Raw genomic sequence first — 21,807 nt, forward strand, 5'->3', positions numbered from 1 at the left:
TTCTGGCCATGATCCTTGATTAAAACTATGGATCCATTGACAGGCAGAATAGATCCACAAGAAACTAATAATATTTTTAATTTTAATGAGATAATGTGGGGAGAATTGATCTCTGCCCCTGCATACCAAGTTGTGGATGGCTGTTGTTGTTGTTGTTATTAATTTATTTGATTTCTATACTGCCCTTCCAAAAATGGCTCAGAGAGGTTTACACAGAGAAATAACAAATAAATAAGACGGATCCCTGTCCCCAAAGGGCTCACAATCTAAAAAGAAACATAAGATAGACACCAGCAACAGTCACTGGAGGTACTGTGCTGGGGGTGGAGAGGGCCAGTTACTCTCCCCCTGCTCAATAAAGAGAATCACCACATTAAAAGGTGCCTCTTTGCCACGTTAGCAGGGAGGGGCATTTATTTATTTATTTGATTGATTGATTGATTGATTTTTATACCGCCTTCTGATTGGTTGGTTGGTTGGTTGGTTTTTATACCGCCCTTCCAAAAAGGCTCAGGACGGTTTACAATTAAAACCAGAAACCATTAAAACCAATAACAATTAAAACAGCTATAAATGTTAACACCCATTTAAAGGAATGCCCCTCCTTTAGTTCCAGCCCAGCAGCGCATTTGAGTTGTGCAGCCCTGGTGTAGACCATCCGGAGCGAGAGGGACCAATGGCCTGACTCAGTAGCTTCCTATGTTCCTATGTAATGTGGCGCACACTCAGCTTCTGGCAGGATAGAGCCGCTCCCCTCCTCCTCCTCCTCCCCCCCCCCGCCGCAGATCTCTCTTGACAATGACACCCTTTTCTGGTCCTTGACATTGACTCTTTTCTTCTCTGCCTTTAGAAGGCGGCGAAGCTACAACGTTGGCCGGATGCCTCTGCTCCCTCTCAGAAGTCCCTCGGTAACCGGCTCCGCTTCCTCCAAACCTGCAGGCGGGTAAGGCTGGAGACGGCCTGGGCAGCCAGTTTGGCAAACCCAGGCCGTGCAAGCCAAGGGACAAGCCGGCTTTCCCTTCAGCCGCTGCGGCGCCACTTTCTCCGAGCAACCGCTTGGAACCCGTTTGCCGCAGAAGCGGTTGATCTAGTTCCCAGTGGGCGGCCAGGCCAGGTCAGGGCTGTACCACTTTCGAGGGCAGGTGGGGGCTCGCTTGAAGGAATGCCCCTCCTTAAAAAAAAAAAAAAAGTTCCCTGCATACAGAAAAGTAGGAGAAGATTGAGCGAGACCTGTTTTCCCTGACAGGCTAGCCTTCTGTCCTGCGGTGATGGGCAGGAGTGCACATTAGTCTCTGTAAAACACCACACAAAAAAGCCTCCTGATGCCTTTGGAGACGAGCACAATCCAGGTTGCTTCTCTGCAGGGTTTTATCAGTGCAGATATGTATATTGTAGTAACGCAGACACAAAACAGAAGATGCACAGAGCAGAGAGCCCATGCTCCCAATCCAGCAGGTCTGTTAGAAATTCGCCTCACTATCCTGGAATTATGCAGGGGGTCCGCAGCGCAGAGCTAATGTGGGAAACCATCCCGGGTGTGGGGGTGATGGGGAAAATCCATTCCTCCCTCATTAGAGAGTGTTCTAACGCCCTGTTGCGACAAGAGAGATCTGTTTCCCAAACAGTAGCACCAGCAGCCGCCCCCAGCCAGGAAGCCGGAGAATTCACGGCTTTGGAATTAGGCTCGGAGGCCTCTGATGATCATCTCCTTCATTAATTCATTTTAACGAAGCTGATGCCCCACAGCCCGTGGGCTCTGCTGTTCTGCACTGCTTTCCAGTAATAACAAAAGCGTTCAAAGCAGGGAAAGGCTGATTGGATCGATAACATTTCGGTGGCTGGCAGGAACCATTTGAAGGCGAAACTCATTGCGGTCATATTCTCTCGCTGAGCCTTTGTGGGGTGGATTTGGGGGGCACACAGCTCAGGGACCTTAATATTCCTAGTGCCTACAATACTAAGACTGCAATCCTACGGACACTTACCTGGGAGTACGCCCCGATGCATAGGATTGTGCTATAAGGCTGCAGTCCTATGCACTTCTGCTTGGGAGTAAATCAGATTGAAATCTGCAGCATGTAAAGGTAAAGGTAAAGCGTACCATCAAGACGATTTCCTATATCGCTATTGGTGTTTCCCATAGCCTGGGAAACATACCAGCGGGGATTCGAACCAGCAACCTCTGGCTTGGTAGTCAAGCCATTTCCCCGCTGTGCCACGTAAGGTGACCTTCTGCAGCACCTGCAGCATGTACAACCACACAAACCTGGATAGGATCTAGCAATAGGAGACTGAGCAGTGAATCACCAAATCCTTGGTTCAAATCCCCCCTCCTCTGTGAATCATAGGATGTTAGAGTTGGGACGGGATCCTGGAGGTCTTCTAGTCCAACCCCCTACTCGGTGCAGGGAACTGCTACAGCATCTCTCACAGGTGGCTGTTCCGCCTCTCTTTGAAATCTCTAGGGAAGGAGAGCTCATCACTGCATGTGGCAGACTGTTCCACTGCCCAACAGTCCTACGGTCCGGGAAGAGGAGAGGAGAGCTGGTCTTGTGGTAGCAAGCATGACTTGTCCCCTTAGCTAAGCAGGGTCTGCCCTGGTTGCATACGAATGGGAGACTTGATGTGTGAGCACTGGAAGATATTCCTCTCAGGGATGAAGCCGCTCTGGGAAGAGCAGAAGGTTCCAAGTCCTCTTCCTGGCAGCATCTCCAAGATAGGGCTGAGAGAGATTCCTGCCTGCAACCTTGGAGAAGCCGCTGCCAGTTTGTGAAGACAATACTGGGCTAGATAGACCAATGGTCTGACTCAGTATATGGCAGCTTCCTATGTTCCTATGTAATTCCTCCTAATGTCTAGCCTGAACTCTCTACCTGCCCTTAGACAAGACTCTGGTTTCTTCGCTTCACGATGGATGAGATGTAAGTACACCATGTCCAGCATTCCTACAGGATTTTGAGCAACCAACAAGGGCAGTCTGTTGGGAACACGCCAGCAGTCCTCTGGGGGTCTAGAGTCCCTCTTCTGCCCACCATGGAAGAGACATGCCTTAACCCTTAAAAGGACTTGAACATGCTTTCCAGTGCACGGTGGTGGCCCACGGGGATTCTCGTTTGTTTCGTTTTTTAAACAAGCCCAACAACATTCAGCCCACCTCATTGCAACGAATACAGAGATAATATATGAGAAGTGGTTGCGACACTCTGAAAGGCTACCTACAAGCTTCTTTAATTGTTTTTATTTATTTATTTTTATTTTGGGAAGCTTCTATCTCTGCTTTTCTCCTGCAGGACCCAAAGCAGTTGGCAAAGGGCAAATTAATCAGGCGGAATATGTATATAAAATCCCTCTCCCAGTATCGTTTTAATCCCCATCGACGAGAGCCGAAGCGCTTGGAGGACGGACAGGAGGGTGGCCCAAGCCATCCCGTGAGGACAGCTACTCACCGCAATGGCTTGGAGCCGCTCCTGCTGGGTGTTGCCTGTGTCGATGACCCTGCAAGGAGGAGAGAAGAACAGAAGTTTGCAACCGTGGCTGAAACGCATGTGGTGGAATTCACAAGTGGTGAAAATGTCCCGGAGCATTTCCAGGCGGGGCTTTTAGCGCACTTCTCCTCCGGAATGGAGGGTGTGTCTTCACACACCGGCCAGATTTATTCCAAAGTCGCAGCAAGCTATCAGGGAGCGCTCCAGACACGATTCGGGTTTTGCATTGCGCATTAGAGCGTAGCCCGACTTACAATCCGGGGTAAAAAATAATAAATCACTTTTGGCATCTGTTGTTTTTTGGGGGGGCAAATTCGAACTCGCAAGTAAAGCCCTGCAGTAAACCATGGCAAAGCCTGCTGCCTGGAAATGCTCCAGGAGGTGGGGGTGGGGGTGGACTATGAATGGTACATCATCATGGGCCATGGAAAGTGCTGGGGAGGGGGGGGTCGCCTTCCACCAGGGTGCCCCTCCACTGGTCTGTAGCATTGTGCCGTTCTAGGGGCTTCTGGGTAAAGAAAGGGGAGTGACAGGCAGGGCGCAGCTGATGTCGATGAGGCCCACCCATATTTTGCCCTCTCATTGCCCCCCCCCATTTGATGGAGGTTTTGGCCTCTCTTCTGCCCCCCCCCCCGATTCAAGGCAAACATCGTCAAATGGGAACTTCAGTCTAATTTTTGCAGGGTACGGACCCTTAGCAGGAAGGACACCAGGCAGAGAAGAAGTGGGGAGCCGAGCAGCACCTTTGTGGGTCTTTCCGTGAATGGGGTCATTGTGTTTCACAATTAACCGGACACAGCACACAGACAGCAAGCAGCCATTTCCTTCCCTCTGTGACCCCCCCCCTCCCCTGCCCCCTTTCGGCACGTTTATTGCTAAAAACAGAGACTTCCTCCTTCGTCTTCTTTTTTTGGGCTCTTCCTCCATTGTTTCGGGCTTGTGGCCGCGCACGGCAAGGGTTGCCACCTGGCCAGAAAGGAAGCCAGCCCGGTCTGCTCCTGTGTCTTCCACAGAGGGTGGCTGCATCGGAAAAAATATCAGCCAGGGGGAAGCTTTTCTCATGGCATGGGAGCTCAATGCAGCTCGTTGCCGCAGACCCAACTGCTGCTCAAGAGGCAATTACGGGGGCCCCAGTTTCAAAGCTGGCAGCTCTCGCTTGCCAACTGGGCTGATGCAGTGGCACGGGATGTTCGCAAACATTCCAACTGCTCGTGGAACAAAGGTGTAGGAATGCTGAGGTCAGGAAGGGCCTGTGCTTGGGGCAGGGGGTGGGGGTGGGGGCAGACTTGCTAGGGAGGATGGGGAAGAGACCGGCTGGCCAAAAGGCTGGGGGGAGGGAATAGGACACAGCCTGAATAGCAAAGAAGCAATTGGGTGGTGGATGAGAGATGGAGCTGGTGGCGGGGGGGGGGGAGCAAGGAGGGCTGGAGGGAGACTTTACATAGGGGCTGCTCCTAGGCTAGGAGTGGGCAAACTTGGCTCTCCAGCTGCTTCTGGACTACAACTCCCAGTATCCTCTGCCACAGTACTGTAGCTGGGGATGCTGGCAGTTGTAGTCCAAAAACAGCTGGAGGGCCAAGTTTGCCCAGTCCTGTCCTAGGAGCAGGAGGCATTGGCAGAAAGAAAGTGGACAGCCAAGACCCTGGGCGGGCAGCTGTACCTTTGAAGGTTACCTGGTTCTTCTTCTTCTTCCCTTTTTATCCTCACAACAACCCTGTATGGTGGGCCAGGCTGAGAGAGAGTGACCCAGAGAGCTTCATGACGGAGTGGGGATTTGAACCTGGGTCCCCCCAATCCGAATCTGGCATTCGAACCACTACACCACACTGCCTGCAGCTTTTAATGCCCATGCAACATTGTGACCTAAGAGGGCAAGGACACCTAGGAAGATGCAGAGGATTCTGCAGATTTCCTGTTGATCGGGACTAACCAGCCAGTTCTTTTGTTCAGGTGTGTTCTGTACATAACTGCATGCAGTGGTTAATTCCACCTTGGGATTGTTTTTAATGCTGCCTTGGGGATTGCTTTTAAGGAAAGGCGGTATATTAACAATAAAAACAAAATAAATAAATTCCCAAAAAGGAAAGCTCTGGGGCTCTGTCTTATCCAAAAGGATGTGTGGGAAGATCCCAGCCACAGCCCCTGGTGGGGGTTTGAGGCGGACTGAATAGGGACACTCGCTCTCCCCCTCTCCCCCTGCCGAGCAGAAGAGAACCCCTCACTTGCAACCAGCACGGGTTACGTCTACACTGCAGACTTAAACCAGTTTGAGAGGCACGCTCTTTCTCCAAGAAGCTGTGTTTCTGGGCATCTCGAGCCGAGGATTCTTACCAAACGAGAGGGAGACATCCAGGGCTGTAGCCACGTGGCCGACCCCTCCTCCACCCCAGAGCGGGGCCGATCACGAGGTCTGCTCATAGATCGTGGTCCTGAATATTTATCTGGCTGAGAGATGCCTGCGGGGGTCAGCTATTCCCAATACAGGCGGAGAGGGGAGGGGCCCGTGGGACAGCCAGTGTGTGTGTGTGAGGGGGGTTAATTTATTCAGCTGGTGAAATACAGATCCTAGGATGAGAGGCCCAACAAACGGGGGCTGGGGGTGTGGCAAGGGTCTAGGGTCATACTTGACCCCGCCTCCCTGTCTCAATGTTTTGATCAAGTCTGTCTCCTACATTTCAGCTACAACAACAACTACTACTACTACTACAGATATTTATATACCACTCTTCAACCAAAGTTCTCCAAGCAGTTTACATAGAAAAAAAATACACATAAATAAGATGGTCCCCGACCCCTATGCAAGTCTCACAATCATAAAAGAAATATAAGGTAAACCCCAGTGATAGCCACTGGAGGGATGCTGTGCTGGGGTTGGATAGGGCCAGTTGCTCTCCCCGTGCTAAATATAAGAGGTCTAGTAGGGAGGAAATGGGGAGGGGCGGAAAGGTTTGAGAGGACCACCCCCACATTTCAAAACGGAACGATGGAACCACAAAGAAACTGGAACTGTCAATGCCGGACCGAGAGTTTCCCTGGTGGCGCGGACCGTAAGATCTGGTTCCTTCTCACCCACAGCATGAAATGGGGGGAGGAATGCCCCACACCTCATGATGTATGAATCTGTGCAAGCAGATCGGAGGGAGAAAGTCCCCTGTCCTCCTTCTCCGATTAGTCCGGATCTTCCAGCAGCTTCAGACACCAACAACTGCCTGCCAAAGACACTTCCTTTGCATGGGTCCAGCTGCAAGCTGACGCCCTTCTCCGGCCTTTGACAACAGGAGGCATAAAGGGATCTGCCTTGCAGCGATGTTCTTACACTAGCTAAATGGACTTTTCAGGGACAGTCTACCTCTGCAAAAAAAGGGGGGGGCGTAGAAAAACCAAGCAGGGAGGGCTGGGACATAGGAAGCTGCCAGATACTGAGTCAGACCATTGGTCTATCTAGCTCACTATTGTCTTCACAGACTGGCAGCGGCTTCTCCAAGATTGCAGGCAGCAGGAATCGCTCTCAGCCCTACCTTGGAGATGCTGCCAGGGAGGGAACTTGAAACCTACATGCTGTTCCCAGAGCGGCTCCATCCCCTAAGAGGGGAATATCTCCCAGTGCTCACACTTCTAGTCTCCCTTTTATATGCAACCAGGGTGGACCCTACTTAACTAAGGGGACAAGTCATGCTTGCGACCACAAGACCAGCTCTCCCCTCCCAGGACCTTCAGGCCCTGCGTGTGGGGGCTTCTCAGAGTTAGGGGTGTGAACGGAACTGGTTTGGTTCCAGGTCCAGCTGAACCGGGTCCGGTCCGGTTCGACCATCAAACCAGGCCGAACCGGTTCAACAGATATATTTGTAAAGCGGAATCCGGCGAGGATCCCCATTTACAAGTACAGGGGTACCGTGAGAGGGGGAAAGCTGTTTACCCGGCCCAGCAGCTACCGCTGCTGCTGTTTCCCCTCTTGCCGCTCACCCTCAAGCACGCTCATCCCTCCCTTACCAAGCTGCCGGCACGGCAGCAACTTGGTTCTGGCCTCCGCACATGTGCGGTTCGGTCCGCAATCGAACCTTCGAACCGGTTCTGCACGAACCGTTCATGCACACCCCTACCCAGAGAGGACTGGAAACTGCAGACTGCCGATGTTCTATCCAGGTTCCCCCCGCCGCCGCCAATGCCGAGTGATTAGACATTAGCTTCCCGTTAGAGGGTGTCCTTTGGGTGCTGTTTAATTTCCCTCTGCTCCCTGCAAGGCAGCAACAGCATCCTCTCAGAGACAGGCGTACGCACAAACGCAGCCGCACGCACAAATAGGACTGATCCTGTTAGTCACACTTGGCTCTTCACCTTCTGTTCCAGCATGACTGCGTGAGCGACGCTACAGAAAAATCTCACTCTTTTTTTTTAAAACGCACACACACTACGCCAAGCCTCCCCCATCTCCATGAGCAACCCCCCCTCCCATTTTCCTTCCAAACTGCAATTACTTTTCCACTGAACTTTGGCTTGCTGAGATCATGGGAGGGAAGCTGTTGCCAGCGATTTTGGGGCTGTCTCTAAAGATCACCCCGGGAGATGCACATTTCTGCCCCTTCTGCCAGCAGGTGGCTTTTTAGAAAGCTAGTGGGGCAGAGAAATCGTCCACTGCTGCCCCCCACCTCCACCCCAGGAAACCCAGGGCTGGCACATTGCAAGGGAGATAATGTCCTTGTGCAGCTAATGGCTCGGCATATTTCAGCCAAGCTGGGGTGGAGGGACAAAATGAAATAAAAAGATTCCCTCCTATCCAAGTGGAAAAGAGACTTCAGCACCGCTGAACTGGTTTGTAAAAAGAGCATATCTGTCAAGTGTCCTCCCAGACTATCAAACCCATCCCCACAATGGGGGAGGAGAGCTGTTCTTGTGGTAGCAAGCATGACTTGTCCCTTTAGCTAAGCAGGGTCTGCCCTGGTTGCATCTGAATGGGAGACTTGATGTGTGAGCACTGGAAGAGGTTCCCCTCTTAGGGGATGGAGCCGCTCTGGGAAGAGCATGTAGGTTTCAAGTTCCCTCCCTGGAAGCATCTCCAGATAGGGCTGAGAGAGACTCCTGCCTGCAACCTTGGAGAAGCTGCTGCCAGTCTGTGAAGACCATACTGAGCTAGATGGACTGTTCCTAATGACAGGAAAGGCAAATTGCTTAAAAATCACGAGACAGTCAGAAAGAAACGAGTTTGGCCCCCTTTGCTACCAAGCAAAAGGTTTTCAAGGATTTTGGCTGGCCATAAGCTCCTGCCACAGCCACGCCGCCTCTCACAGGTTCAAAGATGACAGGAGAGGAGTAGCACCATTCAATTAGAAAGGCGGCAGGGCAGGGAAGACGTGATAGAAGGTGCACACAATTATGCAGGGCGTGGATCAAGTGGATAAAGAGAGGTTTTCCTGTTTCCTCCCTCTCTCCTAATATTAGAACCTGGGCTCATCCGTTGAAGCTAAATGCTGGGAGAGGCAGGGCAGACAGGGCAGACAAAAGGAAGTACTTCTTTACACCACATAAACTATGAAATTCGTTGCCACTGGATAGGGTGGTGGCCTCCAACCTAGACAGTTTTAAAAGGGGATTAGGTATGTTTCCCAGACCATAGGAAACACCTATATTAGGCAGCAGCGATATAGGAAGATGCCGAAAGGCATCATCTCATACTGCGTGGGAGATGGCAATGGTCAACCCCTCCTGTATTCTGCCAAAGACAACCACAGGGCTCTGTGGGCGCCAGCGGTTGACACCGACTCGACAGAACAGATAAATAAATAAGACACATTCATGGCAGACAAGGGCTCTCAATGGCTGCTAGCCTGGAAGGCTGTATCAGGCTCAGAGGGGGTTAAGAACATAATAGCCCTGCTGGATCAGGCCCAAGGCCCATCTAGTCCAGCATCCTGTTTCACACAGTGGCCCACCAGATGCCTCTGGGGAGCCCACAGGCAGGAGTTGAGGGCGTGTCCTCTCTCCTGCTATTGCTCCCCTGCAATTGGCATTCAGAGCCATCCTGCCTTTGAGACCAGAGGTGGCCCACAGCCCTCTGACTATTAGCCATTGATGGACCTCTCCTCCATGAAGTGATCCAAACCCCTCTTAAAGCCATCCAGGTTGTTGGCTGTCACCGCATCCTGTGGCAGAGAGTTCCACAAGTAGATCACGTGTTGTGTGAAAAAGTTGCCCTCTTTCCCCCACTTGCGACCTTCCCAGATGCACCTGATTGGCTGCTGCATGGGGAAGGATGATGGACTGGATGGGCCTGAGCCAGCAAGGCTCTTCTTGAGGAGATTCTCACAATTGGCCAGAAGCGGGCTAAGGGAGCCTAGCCTGTTTTTTGCCGCGTCTCCCAGCAGCAAAGTACCCCTCCCCTTAGCAAGTGCTCCATTAACCTTGTCTTTCTGATCATGTGTTGCTGTGGCTCCACGCTGCGGCAACACATGAGGAGACCCCCGCTGGGAGGCTGAAACCAGCCTCCCGGACCTGGGTCTCTCCAGGATCCTGAAACTTTGTGGGGGGCATGATCCCCACAGCCCCCACCAGCTCCGATCCAGCCACCCAGGGCTGCCGGCATGCTCGTCAGCAGGGCGCTAAGCGTCTACGCCGTAGTAGGTGTCCTTTGTTCAGTCACCCTTCCTTAGATTCCGCATCTGCAACACAGGAATTGTAATAACAACCTACTTTACAGGGTTGTTGTAGGGATGGCAGAGAATTAATTCTGAATGTCTGGTGCATTCCAGAAACGCCCAGGACTGAGGTCTGTGATGGAAGTATCTCCTTGTAAGCAGCAGGGTCATGAGCTGTAGTCCCTCCTCTGGTCAGCAACCAAAAGGGGGCAGATTTTTTGCCCTAGGTGTCTTGAACCCGCTTCTCCCCAGTGCGAGAACACAAAGGAAAGCTCCAGCAGACCCCCTTCATGCCCCACAGCTGCTCACTGCGGCCTCCCCAGATCTTGGTTCGAGCAAAGAATGGAGCAACTGATGGGGTGTTCCGAGAGAGCCTCTCTTGGTTCACAGTGCGGGGAAAGGACATGTGTGGATATGCCCTTTGCCTGATGAGAAAGAGGAAGGAGGCCTTGGCTCCAGAAGAGAAGATGGAAGAGCCCATTGCCCTAGGATGGGGGGGGAGGAGCCTTTTGCCCCAGGAGAGGAGGTTAAAGAATGTTATGTCCCCGGGGGAGTGAAGTAAAAGAGCCCTTGGCCCCAGGAGAAGGATGAAGGAGGCCTTTGCCCCAGGAGAGGAGTGCTCCAGGGGGAAGTGAAGGAAGAACATAAGAACAGCCCTGCTGGATCAGGCCCAAGGAAGCCCATCTAGTCCAGCATCCTGTTTCACACAGTGGCCCACCAGATGCCGCTGGAAGCCACAGGCAGGAGTTGAGGGTGTGCCCTCTCTCCCGCCATTACTCCCCTGCAAATGGTGCTCAGAGGCATCCTGCCTTTGAGGCTGGAGGTGGCCCACAGCCTCCGACTAGTAGCCATTGATAGACCTCTCCTCCATGAAGTGATCCAAACCCCTCTTAAAGCCATCCAGGTTGTTGGCCGTCACCACATCCTGTGGCAGAGAGTTCCACAAGTGGATCACGCGTTGTGTGAAAAAGTACTTCCGTTTGTTGGTCCTAGACCTCCTGGCGAGAAGTAAAAGTGCCCTTTGCCCCTGTTCTGCCTGGGATAAGGTAGTGGAGGTTAACAACTGCATGTGTATTCTTCTGGGGGCAGGCACCATGCTGAGGACTGGATGGGAAGCTTTTGGAGACTGCATTCGGCCCCTGGGCTCCATCCGGTTGCCTGCCCTTGGCGAGATATTCCCCTCAGGGAATGGAGCCGCTCTGAAAGAGCATCTAGGTTCCACATTCCCTCCCTGGCAGCATCTCCAAGAGAGGGCTGAGAGAGATTCCTGCCTGCAACCATGGAGAAGAAGCCGCTGCCAGTCTGTGAAGACAATACTGAGCTAGATAGACCAACGGTCTGACTCAGGATATGGCAGCTTCTTATGTTCCTGTGAGATTCTTGTCTCCAAGAGGGAGTCGAGGCCCTGGCAGATGTGAGCCGCAGCAACAGATTTGGGCCCACAACGCCACCAGGAAGAAAATGGTACCCCCACCCCCATCCCCAGGGCAAGGCCCAGCCACGAGTCACAAGCCACGAGCCGAACTGCACGGCAAACAGCGCCAGGAGACGAGGAGAGAAGCGGCAGAGGAAGCAGCCTCCGTGTGAGTGAAAGAGGCGGCATGCGCACCAGATGCTAAGAAACACAGCTCCCCACACCCCCACCCCCGTGCGCTTTTTGCACCTCTGGGTATATTTATTTGCGAGACAAGACTCATCGCAGGCCCATCTCTCCTCTCCCAGAGCATCCCCGTTGCCTGGCTAATCTCCGTTTCCACGGCAACATCATCCCAAGCACCCACCTCCCGGCTCCCGAGCATTACAAATTAGTACTAAGTGGCTTCCTCGCAGAGAGGAGATGGAACAAGGCGACCTCCACCCCGGTGGGGGAGAGAAAGAACCCACCGCGTGCCCTGCCCGGATCCTGAACCCATCCGCAGGGAGGCTGAGGCCATCAATATCGGAGGGGCCTGCAAGGGACGGTGTGTTTGTTCCGCCTCTGAAGACTAGCTAGCATGTGAAAGAAAAGTTTGGCAACAGGCCACGGTAGACAGGGAAGTCGGAATTCGAATCCGGGACCGGACTCAGGACGCGGGCAGATATCGAAGGGGTTTGACAGTGGCTGGATGTTCCACCCCTCCTGATGGGTTCTAGCTCAGTGGTAAACCCCCCCCCCCCCGCTTTGCTCTCAGAAGGCCCCAGGTTCAGTCTCTGGCTGCTTCTCCAGGTGGGGCTGGGAGAGACTCCTGCCTGAAGCCTCAGAGAGCCGCTGCCAGTCAGTGTAGACAATCCTGAACTAGAAGGACCAAGGGTCTGACTCAGTAGGCAGCAGGCTCCTAGGTTCCTTGGACCTTCTGTAGAAACCTGCTGGTTGAGGCAGCAAAGAGAATCATGTTTAGTGTTCCTTGAGGAGCCTCCTTCCTCAACGTGCCTCACTATGCTCCTTTGCCCCATTGACAGGACTGAGGTCAGCCCCAAACCTGCAAAGCCATTTGAAAGAAATCAGCTGAAATATGAATTTCGGGCAGTATCGACATTTGGCAGCCAGTGATGAATTTTCTGCACTTGGACACAGTTGTCATCCTGTGTTTTTAATTTCACTTTCAAAAGTCTCTCTGGGGGGCGGGGGGGGGGGCGGGCAGGGAACAATATTAGCATGGGTCTTCAGACGTGCTAATTTCCACCACTGGTAACTTTTGAGGGGAGTAAAACCTTTACTCTGAACAATCGCAGGCGACTGAAAACGTTCTTTTCATATAATTATTGCCAGCAAATCAGTCAGAAGGGTTTGAGAATTATCCTCCCCTCCCCAAAACATTGCCCTGGAGCTAAAACAGTGTTCCCCTGCACTCGTGCAGAGTGCTTTTCACCCAGAAAGCAGCCTCAGCCCAGCACCGTACGGGACGGGGCTTCAAAGTGGAGCGGATTGCAATCCCTTTTACAGCAACATATCTGGACAGAGCCTGCTGTGCTGATCCTCCCTCCCAAACACCCAATTCTGCTCTGCTGACAGGCAAAATATTTTCCTAAGCGCTGATGAGGGACATTTTTCTTTCCATGATCCAGGAGAAAGGCCGGGCGACCCTTTGTCACAGGACAATCATGTTTGTTGGCCTTTCTCATTTTGTCATCCCCAAACGCCACGTTAAACTCCCGCCAACTATTTTTGCCTCGCTCCCAAAACACCCCACCCCATTACACAGGAGGGTGTCAGTTCCAGCTGTCCTGAAGCCAGATTTCTCTCAGAAACCCAGTCAAGATGAAGCAGCCTGGAGAGTTCCCACGTACGCTTGACGGTCTGCACTGTCTGATTGCGTCCTGCATATGTGGATCGGACAGTCACTGATCAAGCAGGGTGGACAAATCATTATCTCACATGGAGACACTAGCCACTTGTACAGAGCTGTTCACACATACAGGGAACCCCTTGATGGCTCACAGACGAAGAAGAGAACCTCCAGGTTCAAGGGCAGTATGTCCCTGAAGGCAAACAGGGAAACTTACCCTGCTTGTGGGCTTCCCAGAAATATCTCGGGCGGCAGGGGTGCGTTTTCATAAACAAGATACTAGCTAGACAAGAGAGATCTTTGGTTCGATCCAGCAAATATATAGCTTGTTCACACGAACCTAAAGCGGGTCAGAGCAGTGCCCATGCTATACACTCTCTGCATCTATGGTTGTGTGAACTCAAAAAGTAGGAGGAGGGGAGAGTGATTGTACGGGGGTGGGTAGGAGCTGGCTAGGATGGGCATGACCAGCCCACATTCGATCAGGGGCCTAGAGCACCTTCCTTGTGAGGCAAGGCTACAACACCTGGGGCCATTTAGTTTAGAACAAAGACGACTGCAGGGAGACATGACAGAGGTCTATGAAATCATGCATGGTGTGGAGCAAGTGGATAGAGAGAAATTCTTCTCCCTCTCACATCACACTAGAACCAGGGGTCATCCCATGAAACTGATTGCCAGGAAATCTAGGACCAGCAAACAGAAGTACTTTGTCACACAACACATAATCCACTTGTGGAATTCTCTGCCACAAGATGTGGTGACAACCAACAACCTGGATGGCTTTAAGAGGGGTTTGGATCACTTCATGGAGGAGAGGTCTATCAACGGCTACTTGTTGGAGGGCTATAGGCCATCTCCTGCCTCCAAGGCAGGATGCATCTGAGTACCAGTTGCAGGAGAGTCACAGCAGGAGAGAGGGCATGCCCTCAACTTCTGCCTGTGGCTTCTTGCGGCATCTGGTGGGCCACTGTGTGAAACAGGATGCTGGACTAGATGGGCCTCCTTGGGCCCGATCCAGCTGCAGGGCTGTTCTTATGGTCAGGGGCCATGTTCCCTCTAACAGGAATTCCCAGATGTTGTTGACTACAACTCCCATAACCCTCAAGCAAAAGCCATTGCAGCTGGGGATTCTGGGAGTTGTAGTCAACAACCTCTGGGAATCCCTGTTAGAGGGAACACAGGGGCATTTCATCAAGGAAGGACAAGAACCCACCCTACCTGGCTCCCTCATATTCACTCCCTCCCCCTCCTCCCTCCCCCCCTTTTTTAGTTTGCATAACCACAGATGGGGAGCACACACAGCTCTCCTACCCCCTGACCCTGTTTATGGTCGTGTGAACAAGCTGGCATGATCCTAAAGACCTAGAACACTGCACAAGGGTGGGCCGGTCTGTCAGGCCAGAGGCTTCTGGCTGACCACTGTTGGAAGCAGGAGGCTCTTCCAGAAGGACTAAAGCAGAGAAGACCAGCTGGATGGATCCACCCCAAAGGAGCAACTCCAGAAGGGAGCCGATGCAGACGGCTTGAGCCCCGGAGCTCATGCGGGAGCTCCCAGCCTTGGAAAAGATTGGTTGGGATGGGAGGTTGCTGACAAGGAGAGGGAGCCCAGCCGGCCCTGCAAGAAGGGAGCTGTCAGAAAGGAAGCAAACAGAGAGCCGCCCCATGTGAAGTCCTTCGAAGGAGCTTGCTCCTGAGTAAGACGGCAGTCTCTGGCCCTGACCTCTGGTCCTGAGGAACTGCCTTCTGTGTCTGGGTTTTGGGAAAGAGGCAGAAGCAGGGCGGGAAGGATCTTTCATTCATGGGCGGAAGCCTTCAGTGGGGTGGGGTGGGGAGGGATCCCCATTGGAGGTTCCTCCGTCACAAAGGAAAACGAGGCCGCCACCCGCTTCTTGAGAGCTACGCTTGGAAAATCTCTCTCTCTCTTAATCTCCTCCAAACAACTGCTTTCATCAAATATTCATAGCATCCATTTTCTCTTGGCCTTGCCAGAAAAGAAAGCCTCGATCCGCAGCCTGCCTCCTAATGCATCCAGCACTACCTGGAGACCATTTGCGCCCCCCCCCCCATTCCCCCAGCTTTTCTTCTTAACTGAGCCGGAGCTAGGGATCCAAAATGCTGCATGGCGAATCGTAGCGCACATCAGAAAGGATGGCAGAAACCGGAAGACTGTGTTTGAGTCACGACAGCCCACAGGAAAATCCTGCTTCACACACAACCCATTGCTGACTTGCGGAACCTTCTGCCACAAGATGCAGTGGCAGACACCGGATTACTCCCAAGGCTCTCCCCACCCACAAAGAAAGGCTTGGACAAATTTATGGAGGAGGAGAGATCTATCCATTCCTATTAGCTGTGATGACTAAACAGAACCTCCAGGTTCACAAGCAGTCTATATCTGAATTGCAGGTGTTGAGGACTAAGAATAGGGGCTTTTGGGGGTGGTCTTCCTGAGGGTATCTAATTGGCCATTGTAGGAAACAAGATGCTGAAATAGATGGACCCTTGGCTTGATATCGCTGATGAATCTGAACTGCCCGCCTAGAACAGACCAAAGTGAGTCGATCCAGCCCAGCATTCTGTTCCCAACAGTGGACAGCCAGAAGCCCACAAGCGGGACCTGAAAGCAACAGCCCTTCCCTGCTGTTATTCCCCGCCCCTACAGAAATTGGCTTTCAGAGGTAGACTACCCCTGTACATAGAGGCTTGGTTGTTAGCCATTCTGGGAGTAGCTACTGCTAGACCTAAGTAGTGACCCTGTTGGATCAGGCCAAAGGCTGGTTTAACTAGTACAGCCGTGGCAAACTACACACAGGCCAATCCCAGAATTCATTCCAGCAAATCCCCCAGATAAATAGGAATTTGCTGGACCGAAGCAGAAACACAACATGGAACAAAAGTCTGGAACCACAACGAGGGGAAATTACTTCATCCCTTCAGGCAAAAGCATCCTTCATTAGTGACCCTGGCAAAAGAGGTTGTTTTGGGGATGCCACAACACCGCACCGTTGCCAAGACTGGGGAACCCAGGTATAGGTTCCCTTCTCCCCCTAAGTATAGGCTCAGCATAACTGGAGCTGACTTGGCTCTCCGGGGAAAGCTGCTGCTTCAGCGAGAATCTTAAATTTAACGGAGCATTTTTGGACTCCACCAGCCAGGAGGACTCATCTGTAGCCGGAGAGGATCACGTGGCTTCTAAAAGGGAACGGGAAGGTCATTTAGTCCAGCCTTCCTTTGCACAAAAGTAGGATGCTCCATCCGTCTCCTTCACAGGCTCTGCTTCTCTCCCCCCCCCCCCGCCCACTGTCCCTCTCCCGCTCCTGATCTCCACTGCCAAAAGGTACCGATTGTAAGTGCCTTGCAGTCTTTTTAGCCTGCTTTCCAGTAGGCTTATGAAACCACTCAGCATTCTGTCCGTGTGTCTGTCCCCACCATCAGCTTCGCAATGCCTAGACCAATATGAACCCAATTGGGTACAGTTGTGGCGTAGTTTGTGAGGATGTAACCCCTGCTAACTTCACTTGGCAAAGAGGCACCTTTTACCATGGTGATTCTCTTTATTTAGCAGGGGGAGAGTAACTGGCCCTATCAACCCCCAGCACAGGACCTCCAGTGACTGTTGCTGGTGTCTATCTTGTGTTTCTTTTTAGATTGTGAGCCCTTTGGGGACAGGGAGCCATCTTATTTATTTATTATTTCTCTGTGTAAACCGCCCTGAGCCATTTTTGGAAGAAACTGAATTCATAAATAATAAACTCATCATCATCGTCATCCACCCAGTTCAAGATGGTGGACACGTAAACGTTCGAGGCACAAGAGGGCTAACTTGGGGACCATCTAACGGATTTGAACCAATTTAGTATAGTTGTAGTGAGTGACACACAGAGACACAGAGACAACGTAGTTTGTGATGATGTCATCCACCCCGATCCAAGATGGCGGACGCGTGAATGTTTGAGGAGAAAATGGGCTAAGTTGTGGACTGTCTAACTGGTTTGAACCAAATTAGCTACAAGTGTCAGGACACATAGGCTTAAGGGAGTAGTTTGTAATGATGTCATCCACCCTGATTCAAGATGGCGGAACATCTTGTTTGCTTTGGCTTAGGAAACTTGGTAAAGGACTCTGTGCCTTGATGATATTGTTGAGATAATAATCATTAAGATTAGTGTCATCCATTCATGAATTAGGTGGGGTTGATAGGAAGAAGTGAGCTCTGCTGAATCAGAACCTAAGGTCTAGCTAGCCCAGCATCCTTTCTCCAACAGGGGACAGCCAGATGCTGCAGCCGTTTCTTGCTCTGAGCTGGGGGCTGGACTAGAAGGTCTTCAAGGTCCCTTCCACCTCTAACATTGTATGATTTGAGGTGCTTCTGGGAAGCCCACAAGCAGGACATGGGAGCAACGCCCTTTCCCTCTCATTTCCCCCAACCTGGGTGATTCACAGGTAGACTGCATCTGCACCTGGAGCTTCCATTGATCTACCTTGGTGAATAGCTGTTGATAGGTCCCCTCCTCCATGAAACTGTTGAACCCTTTAACCTAAGAACCTAAGACAGGCCCTGCTGGATCAGGCCCAAGGCCTATCTAGACCAGCATCCTGTTTCACACAGTGGCCCACCAGACGCCTCTGGGGATGAACGTAAAGAGGCCTTTGTAAGAACGTAACCAGAGTCATGACATCATGACACCAGCAGATCGGGGGGGGGGAGGGGGCGTTCTAGTTAAAAGGCAGAAGCTGTGCAAGACGGAAACACCAGCTTTCCACAAAGAAGGTCATAGCAACATAGGAAGCTGCCAAATACTGAGTCAGACCATTGGTCCATCTAGCTCAGTATTGTCCACACAGACTGGCAGCAGCTTCTCCAAGGTTGCAGGCAGGAATCTCTCAACCCCATCTTGGAGATGCTGCCAGGGAGGGAACTTGGAGCCTTCTGCTCTTCCCAGAGCGGCCCCATGCCCTGAGGGGAATATCTTCCAGTGCTCACACTTCTAGTCTCCCATTCATCTGCAACCAGGGCAGACCCTGCTTAGCTAAGGGGACAAGTCATGCTTGCTACCACAAGACCAGCTCTCCTCTCCTTCCCTCCCTGACAGTCTCCATTTAAAAGGATCTTGCGAGGCAGGGATGGGAAAGCACCTCTCCAACGGGAGAGCCGCTGCCAGTCAGAGCAGACACTTCTGTCCTGGACGGACGGACGGTCTGACTCAGGATTGGAGTTGCAGGCCGGACTGAGGTCCAGCACCTCTCCTGCTGCAACCAGTGGCCTGCTTACCTTACAGTCCTTTCATCCCTCTCCAAAATAGCATCCTGCTGTCCCCTGGGGGTGGGAGGAGAGGCAGGGAGAGGAAACTCCCTTCACCCAAGCCAACCAACTCCCAAATAATAATGCTATCTCCTTTAAAAATCAGTGGGTCACAGTAGGAGCAATGCCTGGCAGCTATTCATCAACTCCCAGCGGCTGCCCTAGACACATGTTGCTGACCTGGGGGAGATGGACCATGAGGGCCCGGGGGTCCCACCACGGGGCAGAGTTGGCCCTTCACTCCTCTGGCTGACTTAAAGAGCAAAAGAAGCACCGCTACTAATGCTTCAAGAGTATGAGAAGAGTATGCACCCAAACAAGGGCATGCCAGATCCTCTTTTCAAATGTGGCTGGCCAGATCCTCCTGGGGAGCCCACAAGCTCCCCAGGCATTGTGCCCCAAGATTTGGTATTGAGGGGTAGACTGTCTCTGGACCTGGAGGCTCCACTTAGCCATCACAACTAGCAGCTGCCAACTGACCCATTTCCATGCAGTCCCTGTTTATGGGTCTGCCCCAGGGCACGATGGCCTGGGAGATCATGTTAGCAAGGTGCCACCGCTCCCCACAGGGATCGAGTTCAAGTCTCCTTGCAGCTGGGTTGAGATCTGCTTGCCCAGAAAAGAAGTATGTGTATTCTGTTTGTAATCTACAGAGAGATGGAGTAGAGATGGCAAGATCAGTAGTGAAGCGATACACCTGCATTCCTTCCGTGGGGACCAACCTTGTAGGCGTCTGCTACATTCCTTCCTATTACAATCTTGATTGTAACCTCCTCCAGGCAGAGACCTGTCTCTTCTAATATATGCTGCTCTGCAAAGCTTCATATTCAAGTGATGGGGCAATAAATAGCCAACCAGTCTTTAGAACGCAGGATCATCTTTCCTGGGTGACACGTTCTGTCTATACGCCTATCGGCAGAGTGAAAACCTGCACTTGGGATCATCTTCTTAACGACGGTCATAGAGAGACAACAGATATCAAAGTGAATCACACAACCCCCGGGGTTTTCGTGGAACTAGTAGCTGTGCCAGCTTGCTCCCCACGAATCAGATAAATGCGCCAAAAGAGTAAACCTGGGTTAAAATCAGATTGCGGCAACTCCCTGCCACTAGGAATACCCAGGAATACAAATTCATCCTTCTCCAGAGTGGAGGCAATGACAGCAACTGCAAAGCCAAGCCAGGGGGTGCACGCCACGGCATGTTCACAAGCACTCTTAACAGCCTGAAGGGGAAGGGTCAGCCACAGAATGGTGAAATACAGGATCGCTGCAGCTACTAGAAATGGAAAGCCAAGCCTGCCTGAAACTGAACCCTGCTCTCTGGTGCATGCTGATGAGAAGACAGCTCGGTCAGGCAGCCCTCCCGGGAGATTCTTCACGGCGCCAGCTATTCCTAGCGGAGGCTGCTGGTGAAAGCACAATCTGGGTGCCCTGTCGAGAGTCAAACGTGATGCCAGCGGTCAACATCCACTCTCCGTTCCTTTCCTCCGTAGGAAACACTTCGGGCAGGGTTGCATAAGGGGAACGCAAGGAGTCTTCTGACTTGGGGGCCCTGCGTGCACAGCGGGAAAGACCCTGTGATGAAGATGTCCCAGGGACCCAACTGGGGGGAGATGCTGGCAAAACCCTTTGGGGGCCGGCTTGTAAATATTAGCTGGGATGTGCAGGAAGGGAGACGGGTGACCACAGCCTGGCTGTTCCTACGGCACGGGCATCCTGGGGGACCCCAAAACAGACGCTTTCCTCCTTCATTCGGTCCCTAATTCTATGCCAGTATCACATTTCCTTCCGGCCTTTTGCCTGAGGCGAATGCACCAGGACGTTTGGATTTTAAAAACGTGTGTGTGTTTAGGTAGGGACCCAAATGGCAGGCCAACAACAAAGCACACGGAGCCCCACATAGTTCGGGGTCCCCGCTCCGAGGTGGAGGCTCCAGCTATGGGAGAGAGCCCCTAGCATAATTAGTGAGGAAATAAAATGGGTCCTTGGCTGGAGGGCAGGAGATGAGCCTTGAAAAGTCCCTCTTCAGGAAGATGGAGATTTGCCTGAGTCACTGCAAGGTACCCGGGCGAGACGGGGAGGGGGCGGGGAACAGGGAGATGGGGTGGAGACCGACACGGCACGCAGCATCACGTAAAAAAAACAAAAAAACCAAAGCTTGCTTTGCAACAACAGGTAAAAAAACAAGACACCACCTCCGTCACCCACAGGCTCAGGGAAGACAGCCAGCCCCATCTCTTTTGCCATCTCCCCCAGGCCCCACAGACGCCTGGCTCTGGGAATAAACAGCGGTCCCTTAGACGTGGTGTGTGCAGGAGGATGCTGGCGCATGCATGAGGCTCAGGGTGCGGGAGAGCGCCAGCGTGATGGCCAACCCGGACCCTCCCTCCCCCCGACCCAAAGATGTGCCAAGAAACGGGGAAGATGCGACAGCCAGTGCAGAAGCAATGTGTCGGGCCAGATAGATGGTCCCCGGGTCAAAGACAGAAGTCGGCACTTACTCCATCTCCCGGACTCGCGGATGCTCTTCACGGTTCTCCTGACAGCCTGGCGAGGTGCAGGGCAAGGCAGAAGGCGAAGCCGGTTGGGCTGGATCAGTCTCCTTCTTCCCCCCCCCTCCTTCGCCTCCACCTCCTTTTCCTCCTGCTCCTCCTCAAGATCTGTGCTTCCCAGAGGCCGCCGGAGAAGGTGGCGGCCGTGCACAGCTCAACATCCCATCCGCTGTTTGTTATTGTCCGGAGCTGATGGATTGTGCGAGGGGAGGACGTGAAAGGTTGGTGGTTATGGGCGAGAGTGCGCGGGATGTGTGTGCGCGCTGCGAGCCTCCTCTCCCCCGCCACACCGCCCGGGCTGCCTGGTCTCTCCAGCTCTGCAAAAGCGCCGCCTGCAGGCCACTTGGCGTCATCGCCGGCCTCTCGCAGCCCAGCCCCGAGGAAGCGGCGGAGACCTTCTGGGTGATGGCAAACGGGATTCCATCAGAGGCGATGTGCGGCGGCTGCTGGCGAGCATTGCTTCTGCCTGAGCGCACCTGCACCCAGAAGGCCGTGGGAAATCCCCCCCCCCCCGATTTAGAGAGGCCTCAAGTGCGCAGACTGATCCACAGCTCTCCTGAGAGTGAGG

General features: G+C 52.7%; 1 protein-coding gene and 1 long non-coding RNA gene across 6 annotated transcripts in view; one reads left to right on the forward strand and one right to left on the reverse strand.

The window, feature by feature from the left end:
• Positions 1-5,498, forward strand: part of LOC128345869 (uncharacterized) — a 75,678-nt gene extending 70,180 nt beyond the window's left edge. Inside the window, exon 7 of the long non-coding RNA XR_008316676.1 lies at positions 5,216-5,498. This is a non-coding gene — a long non-coding RNA (uncharacterized LOC128345869). The remainder of the gene's footprint in view (positions 1-5,215) is intronic.
• Positions 1-21,556, reverse strand: part of PALM (paralemmin) — a 53,863-nt gene extending 32,307 nt beyond the window's left edge. For 2 of the 5 annotated variants that reach the window (XR_008316670.1, XM_053298466.1), the window contains exons 1-2: positions 21,189-21,555; positions 3,447-3,495 (exon numbers count right to left, since the gene is read on the reverse strand). Coding sequence is in view for 3 of the 5 variants with exons in the window: in XM_053298466.1 (XP_053154441.1) it covers positions 3,447-3,495; positions 21,189-21,193 (54 nt within the window). In the remaining 2 variants the exon portion in view is untranslated. Of the gene's footprint in view, positions 1-1,985; positions 2,070-3,446; positions 3,496-21,188 lie in introns of all 5 variants that reach the window. The other 3 variants (XM_053298469.1, XM_053298468.1, XM_053298467.1) reach the window with 3 other exon arrangements.
• Between the last annotated feature and the right edge of the window lie 251 nt (positions 21,557-21,807).

The sequence above is a fragment of the Hemicordylus capensis genome, chromosome 2 (assembly GCF_027244095.1).
Source record: "Hemicordylus capensis ecotype Gifberg chromosome 2, rHemCap1.1.pri, whole genome shotgun sequence".
NCBI classification, from domain to species: domain Eukaryota; kingdom Metazoa; phylum Chordata; class Lepidosauria; order Squamata; family Cordylidae; genus Hemicordylus; species Hemicordylus capensis.